This window comes from Rissa tridactyla, chromosome 5 (assembly GCF_028500815.1).
Source record: "Rissa tridactyla isolate bRisTri1 chromosome 5, bRisTri1.patW.cur.20221130, whole genome shotgun sequence".
Taxonomy (NCBI): domain Eukaryota; kingdom Metazoa; phylum Chordata; class Aves; order Charadriiformes; family Laridae; genus Rissa; species Rissa tridactyla.
Window position 1 is genome coordinate 13,120,164 of NC_071470.1, and position 18,546 is coordinate 13,138,709.

The 18,546-nt window shown below is 39.2% G+C and overlaps 2 protein-coding genes and 1 long non-coding RNA gene across 5 annotated transcripts in view; 2 read left to right on the forward strand and 1 right to left on the reverse strand.

Annotated features, from left to right (window-relative positions):
* Window positions 1-2,584: 2,584 nt before the first annotated feature.
* Window positions 2,585-13,075, reverse strand: LOC128910693 (uncharacterized). The gene is made up of 3 exons (XR_008466830.1): window positions 13,013-13,075; window positions 8,475-8,547; window positions 2,585-4,457 (listed from the first exon to the last, which is right to left on the reverse strand). It is a non-coding gene; the product is annotated as an uncharacterized LOC128910693 (long non-coding RNA).
* Window positions 6,049-10,649, forward strand: CNGA1 (cyclic nucleotide gated channel subunit alpha 1). Its single transcript, XM_054204237.1, is given in 7 exon segments — window positions 6,049-6,160; window positions 6,461-6,531; window positions 6,878-6,903; window positions 7,009-7,110; window positions 8,029-8,136; window positions 8,285-8,391; window positions 9,232-10,649. Coding segments are annotated over 7 exon segments (1,944 nt in total).
* A 162-nt stretch (window positions 13,076-13,237) lies between the features above and the next one.
* Window positions 13,238-18,546, forward strand: part of NFXL1 (nuclear transcription factor, X-box binding like 1) — a 50,773-nt gene continuing 45,464 nt past the window's right edge. For 2 of the 3 annotated variants that reach the window (XM_054204231.1, XM_054204232.1), the window contains exons 1-4: window positions 13,238-13,513; window positions 14,864-15,034; window positions 15,400-15,509; window positions 16,774-16,907. In XM_054204231.1, the coding sequence (XP_054060206.1) occupies window positions 13,351-13,513; window positions 14,864-15,034; window positions 15,400-15,509; window positions 16,774-16,907 (578 nt within the window). In that variant the 5' untranslated portion in view covers window positions 13,238-13,350. The remainder of the gene's footprint in view (window positions 13,514-14,863; window positions 15,035-15,399; window positions 15,510-16,773; window positions 16,908-18,546) is intronic. The other variant, XM_054204230.1, reaches the window with a different exon arrangement.

Genomic DNA, 18,546 nt, shown 5'->3' on the forward strand with positions numbered 1-18,546 from the left:
GGGATAACGCAATTGAATTTGAGAAAAAATTTCAGTCCTGGTGGTATCTGGTTAACTTCACCTATGATCCCATTGAGAGCAAGGCCACAGCTTTTGTCTTAACAATAAGCAATGCTTTGGTATACACCATATACCCAATCATTGCACTGGGGTTGAATCACCAAGGAGCCATACTCTATCCAATAGAGCACAGAGTGTGGGCACAACAAAATGAGAATAAGTGGCAAACTGTTGATGTTGATGCATGCGTTTCACGAGACCAACAAGGATTCATTTGTGAGAGTAATACCCTGAAAGCACAAGACATTTGTCTTGACACCAACCAGAATGTTTGTCACTTTGAGATACATCCTGATGAAACCCCAGAGACTGTGCTTGTATATATTGGGAAAGGGTGTGTTTGCATGAGGTCTCCCTGTAGTCTTGTATTCATAGATGACATAGTAGTTGATATAAGTAATCACTCAAACCTTTGTGTTTGTAACTTTACTAACATTATCGGATGTGACTTCAATTATTCAGCTCCTGTTACATCTTTTCAATTGCTACAATCTAATTATACATTGATTCGAGATTTGTTGCCTACCCCCATCGGAATGAATCTCTCACTGGTGAAGAAGTTACTACAACACGATGAATTGAAGCGACTGTTGAAAGAGGCCCAAGAAAATGGACAGAGAACTTTGATTACCGTCCATCATGATGTTGAAGAGATACACCAAGTGCTGGAAAGAGTCAAGAGAGACGGAGGACATGGATGGGGAGATACTCTTTTTGGATGGTCACCGACAGTTACAGGACTTTATAACAAGATGCTCCATCCTGTTGTTGTTTTACTAATACTCATTGTTTTGTGCTTCGCTTTGACAATTGTTTTGTATGTTAGACTTTGGATTATGATGAAAAGTTTAACTCATTTGATCACTCCACGAGATGTATTTGCACTTGATATCCCTCACCACAAGAACACATGTGATCTTTCCTATCCGTATTGAGTATCGTGGAGCTTGAGTGACTGTAGTCACGGGGTGGATTATGTGGAATAAATACTAAAATTGGCTAAAAAATACAAAAGTACAGCATTGTTCACACATTAAGGAAAAGTATAAAATCAAGAGGCTTCTGAGGTAGAAAATAGCCGCAGCTGGCATGAAGGACACAACATCTGTGGTTCCCTGATAAGCTACATGAGGTACGGGACGGGATGCAATTATTCCGTGGCTTTACCTTATGATGTATAGCGGATACAGGAATGGGATGATACCATGAAACAGATAAGCTGCCAATTAGCTGCCCGCTAGATGCTCAGAGCCAACATTTTGTCAAATTTTGATGAAATGCTGTCCTTTGTGCGAACTTTGCTCATTATAATGTCATTATAATACCAAAACACACCTCCATCCCGAAGGCTACCCGCCTCCAAGGTGCGACCACTCCTTCTTGAGTCTGCGCCCTGAATTTCTCGTAAACTATACCTTTAATTGTGCAGCGAGAGAAATTTACACCAATCATGATAAAAGTATGTATGACTAAAGTCACTCAAACTCCACCTTGAAGATAACAAATAGTATAAAAATAGCCCAAGAGAGGGGGGATACCCAGGGAAGACACCATCATAAAGAATTACATCACTGACTTCTGGGATCAGTCGACGGGCTGAGCCTCTCTTCCCCCCCATAGGGACGCCTTTGGGTAAGACTTAGATTATACCGAGTGCTTCCTCGGGAAACTTAGAAATTTCTCTAGAGACTCTCTTTTTCTACATTTAAAGCCAGGCTGTATCGTTTATAACTTTGTCGCGCGTTTTGTATATGTAACAATACTTTCATTTGCACGTGCTTTGCAGACAGTGTATTTATCACCGGCAATCCTAAGAACCTATATATCTGTTGTTTAAATAAACTGCACTTTTTTTAAGTAGCTAGTCGTTTCGCTTTCTCACTGAACGCGACCAAAAACTCAAGAGTGGCCGTGCTAGTTCATGAGCACGACTAGACTGAAGGTGCAGTCCACTATTAGTGTATCCAAATCGTAATAGTTTAATATATATTAAACGCGATTGGACTGATAGTGTTGAATTGGGCATCACTCAGAATTTAAACCTAGCCGCACCTAGCCTCCCACCTCGGTGAGGAGTGTTAGAACGCAAGGGGGTTTATCTTCTGCTAAAACCGCTTTGCCCCTTTTCACGCAACAGGTGGGCCAGTAAGAAAGTGAAAAAGAGCAGAAGAGATGGAAGCTGACCTTCCATTCATTACAGTCCTGTAAAAGGACAATATTGCCTGAGTTTTCTTGCAGCCCTAATGATTTTGATGTATAGCAATTAATATAATTAGGTTTTAGATCATAATGTCCGAAAACTCTGTTGTTTATCATAATCATCAAATTTAAAAATCAAAGCCAGTAAAAGCAAACTATTCGTGATGATACAGTAAAAACAATATGGTAAAAATCTAAAATACCTCTAAACCAAGTGTTTATCTGTATTACCTCTCAAACTTGCTACCTAAATATGATAAAGTGAAAATAAGCACTGGATTTTTAAAATAAACGTAGTGTAACAATTTGTAACAATGTATCAGTTTAAGAAAAATACGTGTGACTACAGAATAAGAAACGCAGTAGTGATACAATTTAGTGAAAAACATCTGAAATATTGTTTGCAAAACCTCTGTAACACAATTTAAAAATGCATTAAGGTGAGTTCTGGACCCACTGAGTTTAACAGGACATTTACTACTGTTCCCAGCGTCGGGGGTTTGTCACATAAATGCTGTAACCACGGTCCCCGAACCAGGAGCAATTACTGTGTCTGTTCAACTTGCGCTGGGCACACGCTGCGTTAGCATTTCTGTGTCTTAGACTCAAGAATTTCAAAATCTGCTTTGAGAATAATGGAATTTGAAGATATTCTTGTGCTACGTATCCTGACTGACAAGGGAAACAACCTGGCGCAGCAGTCACCCGAGCCTGACATTCAGATTTAGTATTTTGAGACCACAGGGTAGTAAACACTCCCAATTTCCATGTGCAGATGATTTTGAGGCATACTTAATGCCCACTTAATGCTTCCAGTGCCCCAGTAAAATGAAATATTCAGCCCTGCCCCAAACGGCAGCTCCTTTTTCCCAGCAAGTCCTATGCATGGCTGCCACAGCTCCTTCGGCAGAGCACAAAGCGTCAAAATAGATACTAATGGAGCCATTTGCAAAAATACACAGAAAATCCTCTTTACCTGCAGAACAGGGGAATGCACAGGATACAGATTTTTTCCCAAACTCCAGGCTAAGTACTTGGGATGGGTGTGGATTTTTCTACACGTCCTATTTTACCACACTTCTTGTCATCTTTAACCCCTAGCACTTCTGCAAATCAGTACGGCTGGAGAGCACAAAGTTGAAGATGGGTTTTTTGGTTCTTGAAACTGAAGAGGACTCAAAGTCCAAAGATAAACATGTCAATAAGTTCCTATGTAGAAATGCTGGTACTAGGAGTCCTAATGTGAACTGACTGGTGTAGAGCCCACTGTGTTGGGGGAATGATTTCCCTTGAGATGAATACATTTGCGTTTGTCTGATGCTGAGTGATTGAAACTGGTTGGACACAGCTTTACTTTGCACCGTTATTTGTGAGCTGTATGGACTCCAGTGTGGCTCTGCAGAGGATATAGGTTAAATCAGGATGGAATTTTGTGTGCCAGCATTAGCAGAGCTTTCACAGCACCTTTAAGCAGACGTAAAGCTGCTTAATTCAACCTGGCGTACTTTCAATCTCCACACTTTCAAACACACTTTCTCCTTGGCGTAAGTCGGTGGAAACCCTGTTACAGCTTTTAGGCTCCTGGTGAATCTAACCTCATGTTTACTATGTCTTTGAAACTTAGAATCTTTTTACGTGGCTCCTTAGACCTGATCCTTGTGTTAGAGCTGGTGCCTGAGCATTCACACCCCATCCAAGGAGTTGCACACACACCATCAGAGTCTTCTGCTGCTGGGACCAGGGTCCCTTCACAGCAGGTGACGCCCGGGAGCTGACGGGTGCCCCTTCCCACTCCTCACACACACACACAGAGTCTCGGGTGTGCTCCCTCCTTCTTCAGGCTCCACCCTAGGTTTCCCACAGCAGTGTCTCAGGCGTAGGATTTTATAAAAATAAATAATTTAATGCAAAGGTACAGCAGGTCAGCCCGGGCTGGGTGTCTCCAGAGAGGGATGTCGTAAGAAATCCCTGGGCAATCGTACCCTTGCGATCTCTACACCCGCCCCTGACGCGCTGCTCATGTGTCTTTTAGTCCAGTGGTGGGTTTTGGTCTGGGGTCTTCTAACACCTTCTTGGATTCTTTTTCTGTGTCCAGGCAGGCAGACCACTAACTGCTCTTATCTTGTCGATTTGCAGTCTCTGCTGAGGGTTGTCACCTCCTTTTCTCCTGGTTTATGCTTCTTGTACCCCTGCACTTCCTGGCAGAACATAGGGAACAGAAAAGTCCCAGACTTTGGGAATATCCTACCAAAACATCACTGTGCTATCAACTTTTTTCTTATACTAAAAGACTAAACACCGCACTGTACCAGCTGCTAGGAAAATTACTAAGAAAATTAACTCTATTGTGGCATAAAGGCTTCAGCAAATCTAGCTATTCATGCTAAGTAAAGCTAGGCAAACAGCAGAAATCATGCTATATCTCAAACCCAAGTAATTTATTCTAATTAAAACTCACTTATTTAAGCTAAACAACTGATATGTCTCAGCACTTGCTCTCAAGCATTTAAAGACTGACCAGCAATGCTGGACTACATTTAGGACTATTCGTTGAAGAACACACCTTAATCTTCAATCTTTACCTTCCTACTTTGTAGAATGTTGTATATTGCTGTATTATTTTTTGCACTGCGTGTCAATCATGTCTGATGACTGCTGGAAACATGTGCTTCCTCTCCTATTTCCTATATAGGAATATTTTTAGTTTCATTGACTAATAAGGAAAGTCGGGTAAGTCTGGGAGCGATGTGGCAGCTGTATCATCCTGCTTCTCTTTTGCAGTGTGTTTGATTCCAGAATGCAAGTACTTTCTTTAAGATTGATTCATTCTATGGCATTTTATTTCATTTATCAGTGGTACTGATCAGCCACTCATTTGTCAGTTTGAGGCTTTCAGACATCTTTATACTCTGAGTTCATACATGAAGGGATATTGTTACTGCAGAATTTCTAAACCTATCTAAAAGGCCCCGTCAAGAGCAGGTCATACTTGTAGATCACACAATTCATGCCCAAAGAGTTGGCAGTCTCATTGATGACAAGATAGATTAAAATAAACAAAATGGTAAGAATAGTGACGAAAAGGGAGAGAAGAAGTTATGTACACTAATGTACACTACAACATTTTCAATTTTTTTTAATATTGAGATGAACAAAACAGACATGAACAGCCACTAACATTTCCATTTAGGTATTTAGGTTCAACTTGCTATGTGGGTAAGGAGACTACTCCATCAGTCTTTAAGTTCATAGTTACAGAACCTACTCTTTGCTCTCAACAGAGCATATAACTCTCAGATGTCAGACATACTGAAATTTCTTTGGACATCCAACTGATGGAGGCTTCTGGTTTTCTGGATATCATGTGTGCATGAATCTATTTATCAATCCTGATATGATAAATTATGAGCCTTTGGTTCAAAACCAAATGAAACAGTAGTAGACGCTTCAAACCAATTGTCTAAATATTTTCAAAGTAGGATTAGAGTCAGGAGAAAGAGCTAAATGAATGCCTCCTCTAAGACAAAGATGTGTTGAACATTCTCTTCAGCAGCAGTTGCCTGGTCATTCAGCACACTGAAGCACTCTTGGTGCCATTTCTTGTCTGGTGGGAATGTCATGTAAGAGAGAAAACTGGAAATACTGTTGTTGGTTTTGGGGGAAGCAAGGATAAAAAGGATTCATCTTTAGGGAAAAAAAAATTGCTCGTTACTTCTGCTAGTTCTAAAATGACTTGATTCTTTTTTAAATCAGTCTTCCTCAATTACCCAAGGTAAGACAAACTTGACCATGAAGGTAGGAGTGATTGAGACCCATCACTCCCACACAATTGTTCCCAGTGTGGTAGTACAAGACACCAGTGAGGACCCTGGACCGATGAACAAAGGGGAAAACAGGTATGTCAAATTTGCCATTTTGTATCCCTCTGGGTTTTTTTTCTTTAATAATTTGCATGGGATTAACTATGCACAGATACTTGTCATCATCTAATTTTCTTCACCCTCTATTAATAAATTAAGTTTTTAAGATTGTGATATATTGCTTATCGTAAATATTTAGGAGATTAAAATCTGTGCTCTTTCAATTTCCTTATATTACTTAGCCCATGATTAAAATGGTGAGAAACAGTCTGTGACAATTTAGATCAAACGTTTATTTGTATTTCAGCAGATATCACATAACTGTGTTGTTTTGCTGGTCCCTAGGCAACGGTATCTACCTGGTGCGTTTGCACGCTACAATATTAACAACAATAGTAATAAAGACGAGTAAGTATCTTTACCATTTCATAGAGTACTGCAATATTGGTTGTTTAAGCAGCAATGAAAAAGAATGATATATATCTAATCATTTCTTTAGAAAGACTTATGTCATTTAAGTAATCCCATAAGTGACTGCATGTACTTTTGAACTTCATGCATATAGTTATGATGATCATTCTCAATACCAAAGTTACTGGTATTATATCTATTAATTTAAAACAGAAGTAGTTCTATGTGAATACAATAAGTATAATGTTATCCTTACTGAATTGAGATGACTCTAATAAATAAATGTGGAAGCAATGGCTATGTGCATCCCATGAGCCTATCATATTTTTCTTTTCCTTAGAGAGGAGAAGAAAAAGAAAAAAGAAAAGAAGAGGTAAGATAAAGAGTAATAATACTACTGTTTCTAAGACATTTAATTTCTTTCCAAATATGTTTTAACTTAGTCTGCAACAACTGAAAATGTAAATCTGTTTCTTAGCAAGTCAGAAAAAAAAAAGGATGGAGAAACACAAAAGAACAAGGAAAAAAAGGAGAAAAATAAAAACAAAGATAAGTCCAAGAAGAAAGAAGATAAAGAAGAGTAAGTATTTTTCATTTAGGTCCTGCTATTCTAGTCGAATAAAATTGCTTTTGATGAAAAATCAAATCCATTCATGGACATCCTGTAAACAAGATGCTTACAGAGTAGTGAATGAGTGTACAGATTGCTGTCGTTATCCCTAGAGTAGAGTTGTTCTGATTTGACTTCATAAGTGGACAACAGAAATATGCATGCATGGAATTGATTTGAAAAAAAAATTATGAAAAATCTTGTTTGGATTCTGATTATCCAATATTTTTTTGGATAACACCCTGCCCCTGCAGCAAAAGATGTGCCAGTGTAAAGCAATCTCTTCTGCACATAAGGGCATCTACAAGCAAGTAAACTCTTCTATGATCTAAAAATTGTTCCTTTACCTTTAGCTTGGTAAATTCACAATTTTCTGGCCAAGGAAGAGAAATTTAAAATAGTGCAGCAGGCACTTGTGTTGTACGATTTCATGTTCTTTGGTTTCTTTATGTAAACTATGCCAATATTTCATCTTTCTCAAAGCTAAACTTTTTCCAGTGAGAACGGATTTGCCTCACTTATTAAACATTAGTAGTCATATAATCATTTTATTTTTTGAAAGAAGATCAAATCAATTATCAGACCAGACAGTTAATCACGTAAGAAACAAGTTAATTTAAAAAGGTTGAAATTACATGTGCCACTACAAACTGAAGTGGGACTGCCAATCTGATTTTTCTCAGCAAGATTTGGATTCTACAGTTTGCGTCCCAAGTCACACCTAACGAGAAGCTTCATGTTCTCCATGCATTCAAACAAAGCTTAACTTTAATATAAAGACCCTCTATTTAACAATAACAATTTCTGGAATGCTTCATTCCTCAAAAATTGCTATGTGTATTTTATGACTCTCATTAAATCTCCTTTTTTTTCCTGCCTATCACTTAGGAAGAAAAAAGATATTTTCATTATTGATCCAGCAGGAAATATGTATTACAACTGGTTGTTCTGCATCACAATGCCTGTCATGTACAACTGGACCATGATTATTGCTAGGTGATGTACTTCTTTAATGACTATATAAAACTTCTGGCAAATCATAATATTCACAAATAGATTAAAAAAATATTTTATTCATCACTGATTTCATGCAAGTATTTAATCTTTATTTCATGGTAATTTACTTCTGTCTTTTCCTATTCAGAGCCTGTTTTGAAGAGCTTCAGCATGACTACTTAGTGGCATGGTTTATTATTGATTACGTTTCTGATGCCATCTATATTGCTGACATGTTTGTACGGACAAGAACAGGTAAGTATACTCAATGATCAGTTGTTGCTCTTAATGTATTTGTGTCAGGTGGCTTAAAATATTCAGAATACTGCTCCTATTACCTGGGTATCCTTGATGAGGTGCAATATTGAAAAAGACATCGAGACAGATCTCTGAAAGACTGTAGTCTGTGACCTGTAAAAACAGGAGAAACTCTGATGTATTACTTAAAGAATATATAAAGCCTGAGGTAAGCAAGGCATGAGGTAAGCTAGATACAAGCTGTTCTGCCTGTAGATGACTCAACAAGACAAAATAAACATGCAATGCTGACAAGTGGGGCTCAGGGGTTCTGAAAAATTAGCACCAAAATCCGGATTTTGTATTTAAGGAGATTCAAGTATTTGCTTGATTTTCAAGACCACTGCGCAAGAAAGACATCCAATTAACGTCAGCTGCAACTGTTTCTTTTAAAATCTTATGCTACATCCAGAGCTATTGAGTAGGTACACTCAATATGGAACTGAAATTCCCACGTTCAAATTCTTTCCCTCATGTTAACCACCCTCCCTATATTCTGTGGAGTTTTGCAGGGGGGTTGTTTTTTTTTTTCCAGATCTTCACCATAGTGGAAAAGTGGAGGGAAAGAATCAGAGCTAGAGATGTTTAATTTTCAAAGCTGTATAGTTTAGCTCCAGCTGAACCATATAGAATGAAGCTGAATATTTGGAAATAAGAAATTGTTTATCAAAAAGTAAAAGAAGTTATGTACCATCTGGAACTTGCAACCAAAATATTTTTCAAAGTAGATTTGGACTGACATTGAACACAATGAAATTGAAGGTGTAACATTTTTTATTATTTACAATTTGATTTTAGGTTACCTGGAGCAAGGTCTTCTGGTGAAAGAAGAACAAAAGCTTCGAGAGAAATATAAGACATCTTTTCAATTCAAATTAGATTTTCTGTCAGTCATACCAACTGATCTCTTATACTTTAAGTTAGGACTAAATTACCCAGAATTAAGAATAAACAGACTACTCAGAGTAGCTCGGATGTTTGAATTCTTCCAGCGAACAGAAACAAGGACAAACTACCCAAACATCTTCAGGATCTCTAACCTTGTCATGTACATTGTGATTATTATTCACTGGAACGCCTGTGTGTACTACTCGATCTCAAAAGCCATTGGGTTTGGGGCTGACACGTGGGTCTACCCCAACACCTCCGATCCCGAATTTGCCCGTCTGACTAGAAAGTATGTCTACAGTCTCTACTGGTCAACGCTGACCCTGACTACTATCGGTGAAACACCCCCTCCTGTAAGAGATTCTGAGTATTTCTTCGTGGTCGTTGACTTCTTGGTTGGAGTATTGATTTTCGCTACCATTGTTGGTAACGTGGGCTCTATGATCTCCAACATGAATGCTGCCAGGGCAGAGTTTCAAGCAAGGATTGATGCTATCAAGCAGTATATGCACTTTCGGAATGTGAGTAAAGACATGGAGAAAAGAGTTATAAAGTGGTTTGACTACCTGTGGACAAATAAAAAGGCTGTGGATGAAAGGGAAGTCTTGAAGTATCTGCCAGATAAACTAAGAGCAGAGATTGCAATCAATGTTCACCTGGAAACACTAAAAAAAGTTCGTATCTTTGCAGACTGTGAAGCTGGTCTGTTGGTTGAACTGGTTTTGAAACTCCAGCCGCAAGTATACAGTCCTGGAGATTATATTTGCAGAAAAGGAGATATTGGACGAGAGATGTACATTATCAAAGAAGGGAAGCTGGCAGTAGTTGCTGATGATGGAATTACCCAATTTGTGGTGTTAAGTGACGGCAGCTATTTTGGAGAAATCAGCATTCTTAATATCAAAGGTAGCAAAGCTGGCAATCGAAGAACAGCCAATATCAGAAGTATTGGATACTCGGACTTGTTTTGTCTGTCTAAAGATGATCTCATGGAGGCTTTAACAGAGTATCCAGATGCAAAGGCTATGCTGGAAGAGAAAGGTAAGCAAATCCTAATGAAAGATGGGTTGCTGGACATTGAAGTTGCAAATTTAGGAAGCGATCCTAAAGATCTGGAAGAGAAGGTCAGCTACATGGAAGGAGCAATGGACAGATTACAAACAAAGTTTGCCAGGCTGCTGGCCGAGTACGAAGCTGCACAACAGAAACTGAAAAAAAGACTAACACAAATCGAGAAAATATTGAAGCCCATTATACAGGAAGAATTCGCAGACTTAGAAGGAGGAGATCCATCCACAGATAAACCTGGAGAGTCAAAAGCGGAATAAAAACACTGGAGGTTGCCAATAAAACTTAGGGTCAAATCCTGCATGGGGCTGAATACATTCATTTCTAATCTTTGTAGGACCTGACTATTAATTATGGAAAATTATTTGTTGAGGTCATGTCACTAATTTCCTACAAGCAGCACATATTTGGCGGGTTTTGGAAAGAAGAAGAAGAACTGAGAATGAGGATGAAAGATAACATCTTGCTCCTGCACAAACAGGTGTTATTATCTGCTAATGCATTATGTATGTTGCTCTACAGCAAATGCATTCAATCATTCAGTACAGTCATACACTGGCAAATATTGACAGTTTTGCTGACTATTTTAAAATCATTTCTTTGTGTCTACTTACAGCAAGAAAGAAAGGTTTGGTACCAATTTTATTATCTAATGTCAATATAGGCATGAACGATGATACTAAATTTGCGTATAAACAAACACATTTTAAAATCTATTGATTAACATAAGATTAATTATTGTTATATAAAGAATTTGGTATATCTACAATGCAGATGCGAGTACGGAAGGCTGTAAGATTTGGAAAATATTATTACTTTATTGGGTCCACCTTGGCTGATTTCTTGAAATGGAAGCGGGCAGTTTTAAATGGTCCTTTTTTCGGGATATTACATGCAAAGGCTGGAATAGAGCGGGGAGAAAACACAACTTTTTGCAAGCATCAATGTGACAAATATGGATGGCTCAAAATATAGCTGTTCTTTCCACAATAATAACAAATACATAATATTGAAGACTGTTCTGCTCCATGTAATCATACGGCTGCTGAACATGGACTATCAAGTTTTTAATATCTGTGCTTAAAATTTTTTATGTCCCTAGCGTAACAGTTGTGGATGCTGGCAGAGTGCAAGGGGCAGACACAACAGAAAGAGGCCAAACTCTTCCTACAGCATCTTCTGTAGCTGCTGTTGGGAAAAGAATACAATGACTAAATAGGTTACTTTTTTCATTGATAGGGTATTCTGTTCATAACTACCACTAAGATAGAAAAATCTTTTTCATATGTCAGATACATTTTCAACTGCTTTAAGAAGCATTATCTCCTTGGATTTCTTCCCTAATTTATGTCCTTTATCCATTGGTTAAAAATTGGGTTTTACTAGTTGTGGTCTCAGCTGGGTATTTTCAGCTGGGTATTTCCAGTAGATTTTGATCATCAATTGGACTGCCACTCTTAAAACATACATATGCAAACATTACTATCACTTGATAATCTCTCTATACTTTTGTTCTTCTCCTTAGTAAGATGGAGATATTAGAAATTGGATCTTTTGTAAAGTGCATTAATTTCTGGTTGTTTTATTTTTTTGTAATGTTGATAGGTTTCCAGAATGCCAGAGATGTATAAGTAACTCCTGATTTCACTGCAAGAATTAAGTGTTCTTAGAGTAATGAGTGCATAGGATACATATGGAACAAGAAAGATAAATGTAAATACGAAACAGCTGTCCATTCACTGTTGATCCCGTGCTTTGCACGACAAATGGCATAATGTGCTGGGGAGAGGAAAGAGTATGCCATCATTTCATTACAGGCTCTATTGATGCACACAAGAACAAGGGTTATTCTGGCATTTAACTGAATTGTGAAATGTTAGACTTCGCAATCAGCATTCTTCCAATTCAGGTCTTTGAGTATAATTTGCAATCTGTGTGGCAGCAGCATCCTATAGCGCTGCGTCGTATTTCACTAGGCGCTTAGGAAGCACTTTTGTCCTTTGTTGAAGAGTTTAAGACTTTGTATTAGAGAAATGTGTGATAGGAGATTCAATTAATAAAGGCAGAGATCTACTGATTGTATTTTTTCTTTTATTAATCCCTCAGTCTACGACACAAGCTATAGCCACCAGCTGCCCTTTTCTTGAGAATAAAAATTATGTTAAAGACTTCAAAATAAAGCAGAAAACCAGAATTGAAATCCAGCAGTTTACTGTTTTCAGACTCATTATTTGAAATCTTGCACTATTTAACTTTTATAAACACGTACTTGCTGAAAAAAAAAAACCCTAAATGCAGTTTCCTCCTGGCACAGCAAGACAGAACATGAGTGCCATCAGAAAGTGTCCATCAAATGTAAGTTATTTCAACTTGCGTTATCTACCAGAAGTTTTTCCAGGAGGCACACGGGTTCCTCAATATGTATTTCTGCACAGCAGAACCTGGATGTTACTTCAGCAAAGTTTCTAAAAACACTTTTCAAGCCGCTCCTACTCTGAGGAAGAGGAGCTGTGAGGAAAAACACACCCAACAGCCGCACAAACGGCTGCCAGAAAAAGACCTGTAGCAGACAGAGCAGCAGGCAAAAAGAAATTAAAGCATTAAGTAATAAAGCGACGCCGACCTGTCTTATTTGTAAACGTGGTTTTGACTCCAAGGGCGGGCCGCGCCTTCCGAGCCTGCTCCGTAGCGGGGGGTGCGGCGCTCCGGTGCATGCTGGGTGTTGTAGTCGCCGGCGGCCACTTCCGACCCGCTCGCGCGGGGAGCGCTGGGAGTTGTAGTCGCGCCGCCGCGGGAGCTCACCGGCGTCCCTGCGGCTCCGCACGGAGGGGCCGGGCCGGGCCGGCGGGAGGGAGGGAGAAAGAGAGAGAGCGAGCTCGTTCGCCTCGGGGCGGTTTCAGCCGGTGGTGTGAGGGGTGGTCGGCCTCCCTCCGCCGTCCTTCGTTCGCTGGCGGGGGAGAAATGGAGGCGCCCTGGCGCCAGGGCCAGGGCCGGGGCCGGGGCCGCGGCAGGCCCGGGGACGGTCTCGCCGGCCGCGCTGGAGCGGCTGTCCGGCCCCCGGCCCCGCGGGCCCGCGGCGGTGCTGGCGCTGTGGCCGCAGGGACCAGCGCCGAGGGGGCCAGCGGTGAGTGTCGTCTCCGCCCCTTCCATCCCGGCCCGGCCGGGATCTGCGGGGTGCTGGGCTGGGGGCGCCGGCGGTGGCCCGGGGCCCGGCCGGGCCTTGGGGAGCTCCTTGGGGAGTCCCTTGGGGAGTCCCGGCGCCGTGGGGGAGGGAGGCGGGCGGGCCGATGAGGCGGTAGCGAGCCGGTGTTTCGCCATGTGCCTTCTCCTGCCTGCAGGTACCGTCTGGGGGTGACGCGGGGGTCGCGGGCAGCCGCGGGGGCTCGGGGCTGAGTCCTCCCCGGGGTACAGGGCTCCTGTGAATAGGAAGGTAAAGGGTGAGGTAAAGGATGAAGCTGCTGCTCTTCAATAGGATTGGTTCAGGAGGGTGCTGCCCGCTAGGGACAAGCTTTAGGCAGCCCGGTCAGCGCCACATCGGCCCGGGCTGGGGAAAGAGCCGGGCTTTCCAGTGCCTGGGGTTGCTCTGAGTGCAAGTTATTAATAATGCAATACTGAGGGCTGAATACTGAGCTCTCTTCAAGTGGCAGCATAGTTTATTAAGGAAAGCCTAAAAACTAAACTTGACCAAATCCCAGGGAACATAGTGGGTATAGTGGTGTGATAGTCTAAAATGGAAAACTAAGGAGGTACTTTAAGACCTGTGATCTCTGGAAGACTTTTATATCTCTGTGATATGTTATCTTAAAGGAACATTGGTTTATTATGAACTCTGTTATTTATTTTTTTCCTCCACGTGACAATCTTCCTCTATTTCACATGCAATAACATAGAAAAAAAAGCTTATATTAAAGTACTCATGTTCATGTTGTAAAATACTTATTTTCATGTTGCCATGTTTGAAATAGTATGAACCCACTATTGCAATAAGGACTTGTTGGATGGAGGGAGACCAATAAAAGTCATAATTTCAAAAATACCAAATGCTGGGAGAGGTACCTGTAGGGTATCAGCAAATTATAACAATTGCTCTTGTTAAGAATTGCCTGATTTTTATTTTTTCTTTCCCCTTCATGCTCTGAAAATTGTTTGTGTGGGATGTGTGTGTTTTGGTTTTTTTAAGTATCCTTTTAGTAAAGCATCATTACAGATGTATATATTCTAGTATGTTTGGTTGGATTTGTCATCAGTAATTGACAGATAGTAATTCCTGCTGTGAATTTTATGGATAATGCACAGTAAAGAAGAAAATACAGTTTATCTCGTGTGGTTTTGAAAAGGTAGCAAGGTACTGCCCTTAAAAACATACAATCAGGAAGCTCTTTAAAGAAGAGGACAGATGAAAGTACGTAGAACTGCATGTGGTGTTATGATTAATTTCATGGTATTAATCATTATTAATCTGTTCTTTTAATAGAACTATCTTCACAGAAGAAATTTGATGAAATTAAGAAGGCTAATCAGGCTGCAGCAAAAAAGCTAGTTGAAGACCAATTTAGCTCCTCATCTGAAGATGATGATGAAGATGCTGAAATAAAACAAGGAAAGATTTTGGCCAAAACATTTACCATTTACACCAGTCAAACTGGTAATTATTTTTTTTCATTTATTGACTCTTATTTCAGTATGAAAGCATAAACAATGTTGTATTACTGGCTGTGTATTAGTTTTTTTTCCATAATTGGAGGGAAAGCACTTTATTCTGACGTCTTGTATAAAAAAAAAAATTCTGTGTTCCCAGCAATGCACGCTGGCAGTACTTCTTGCCTTTTTATTGCAGAACCAATTGTATAGTTTTAAAACTGTCTTAAGTACTTCTAATAATGTGGTTTTATAGGAATTTATGACTGGCCTCTGTTCAGAGAAAAAAAATACTTTTACAGCAGTCTCAACATGAACAAAACAGCAGATCAAACATAACTTGATTGCTTTAAAAATCTTTATGTATTAAAGATGGAGATGCAAGTGAACTGGAACGTACAAGACAGTACATGAATGAAGCTTTTCAGTCGGGGGCTATGACATGTCTGATCTGCATTGCTTCAGTTAAGAGGAACCAAGCTGTAAGTATTTTACAGTAGTCTTTGTTTACTTAACACTTCCTGTTTAGCTTTAGTTTTGGGAAGTTAGTTACCGTACTTTTAGAAACTTATGTCATTGACTTTGCCCTCTATAAGTTAGTGGGGAAATTCTCCTTGTTTTCACAGTATAGTTTTATAACAATGTCATAAGTTATTAAAAACATAAAGAAATTAAAACTTAAATTTTCTGCTGCATTTCTCTTACCAAATTGTTATAATCATTCTAAGCTGACAATTTAAGACATCAATATGTGGAAAGTACCAAAGCCATAAAACTGCATTTCTGTTATTTAAACTGCTTTTCAGCAGCAGGCTGATATCCTAAGCAAAGGATTGTGATTTCACTCAGGAACTGACAGGGAGAAGTACACTGGGAACAAGATCATAAAGGTTTAGTGATGGAGACAGGACACAGGCAAAATCAACTCTCTCTTAAATACATTTGCTTTTAATTCTGTTCCATTTTATACCTCTCTTGCTCTTTGAACAAAAGACACTATGTTGCAAGCCACACTTCTAATCAAATCTTTTTCTTACAAGCATTGTATGTAAATCCTAAAGTTTGAAAGGGGGAAAAAAATCTTTTTAGTACTTTTACTACCAAGACATCTGTAGGCCAAGAGCGTAGGTCAGGGAGAGAGGTGGAGGGAGAGCTGAGCTTGTTTAGTCTAGCGGAGAGGAGGCTAGGGGATGATACAGTTGCAGCCTCTGTCTACTTGGAGTTGTGAAGGTGGCCAAAGTCATGTTCATGGTGTAACAAGGGGCAATGGCACAAACTGGGGCTTGGGAGGTGCAAATCGGCTACTAGGAAGGTAGTACGACACTTGGACAAGGTTGCCCAGGATGGTTGTGGAGTCCCCATCCTTCAGGATTTCCCAACTCTGCTAGGCAAAGCTGTGACTGAACTGAGCTGAGTTGGCAGTAGTCCTACTCTGGGCACGAGGTTGTGCTACGTGACCTCCAACAGTGTGTGTAAATCAACATTTCTATGATTATATGAATATTTTGGGCTCCATAAACCTTGGCAAAAACTTCCCACGGCAGCAGGAAAAAAGATTATAGGTATGAATCTGTAACAGTAAAACTACCTGTATTAATCTAACAATGGGTATAATCTATCTTTGGAAATCCATTTTTTAAATAAAAAAGTAGCATGCTTGTACTTCTTTAGATATTATGGATGTTCATCAGTGGAAACGGAAAGAAACCTAATACAAAGCAATTGGCACTTAAATCTGCCCTGTAGGTCTGGAGCTGTTGTGGATGCTTTTGTATATTTCATCTGGTGTGTATCCAGAAGTGGGCCAAGGACAGCCTTTTCCTTGTGTCTTCTCCTTTGACGGATGATGATTTTGGGAAGAAAGATTATCCCTGGCCATGGTGAGCTCTTCATGGTATACTTTTATTGTGAAATATACGCAAACTGGAGTTTACTTTAGGAAGGAATTGTACCTGTAAATGACATGTGCACCAAAAAAAAAAATATAGAAGACTGAATTTTCTATTGCTTTTTTTCTGAATTATTTTCAAGTTTTCATTAACATGATTCAAGAATATTTCATAGTAAAACCTGCTGCATCAAATTTGTTTTAACCTCTGAGAAGGTAACTTATCTATTGTGCCTCAGCTTCTAGTATTTATTTCTGAATGGCTTTACATACTTGTCACTTTTAAAATGGGCACCATGAAATAAAAAAAAAAAAAAAAAGCAGTTCTAAAATAGCAAGATTTAGGGATTGATTTATTATTTTAGTATCTGTATAACTCAAGCATTAAAGGCAGTCTTGCAGTTTTACATGAGATTGTATAAAGGAGGTGATATTGTGGCTGCATGAATAATGAAGCTTGCTTTTTTCAATAGATTTGTGTTTGAAAGTACCTTCAAGGTGCATGTTTGTTGTGTGCTTTATTTGCCCATCTGCTTCTATGTGGAAGCTTGTAGTAGTATCTTTGAGATGCAATCCTCTCTCAAATTTGGTTGAAAGTGTCTGGTGGATTTAAAAGCTATTAATGTGAGATCTCAGAGAGCAGGTTTGCTTAGGAAATAAGGTATAAAATTGTCGGCTCACAGCGTCTCAAGTTGATAATGCTTATTCTACTACAAACTAGTTTTGTGTTTATAATGAAAAAATTTCAAGGCAAATGGTATTTAACATTTAAGCACACAATAAAACTGCTGTCACTATGGAGAAATGATTTATGGAGAAATGATTTATGGACTGTAATGTATTATATAGGGGCAAATTGATATTTTATTTGATAAAAATGAGTACATAGGTCCTTCAAAGCCTCTCTTCTCTGAATAGAGGCTTTGAATTCTCCCTTTTCTGTTGTCTTTTCCCAGTGTAGCCAGAAATGGGAGCTGCTTTTTTCCTCCTTGTGTTGCCTCCCTCATCCATAGTTTGCACCTGAAAGTCTTTAGGGCCTGTGGCACTAATGAGTTCCAGTCCCCTGGTGCCTATCTACCTTTAGGATATTACTTTTTAATATCTGCCACTCTCAAGGATAATAAATAAAGGTGTGCATCTTACAATATCTAAGATACTGAACTGATACAACTTAAAATCTTTCAGATAATATTTTAATTAGTACGCATGGTTTTAATAGCATTGTTAAATCTTTTTTTACATAGCTTATAAATTGCTACTGGTAAAAAAACCCTGGATTTTAATATCTCTTTTTTTATTGGTTCTGTTTAAGTAGGTTAACTCTTTGTTGCATGCTTTCCTTTGGTATTACTTGACGTAAAAGTTGTTCTGTATGCTTGCTACACTGAATTTTTTTTTATATATTCTTAGAGAAAAAAGACTGCAGTGATAGGACAATTCCTTAGACATTCTAATGAATGTATTGTAAAATCTGACATATAGCAAGACCTTTATTGTATATTATGAATTTGATTAGGTTGTTATTGGTTACAGTAGTTGTAAAAACGTTAATTGGTAGGCTGGTAACAGTCTTGGGAAACTTAAATGATTAAAAACTGCTTTTCTTCTTAAAAAATTCTTCAAAAAACCGC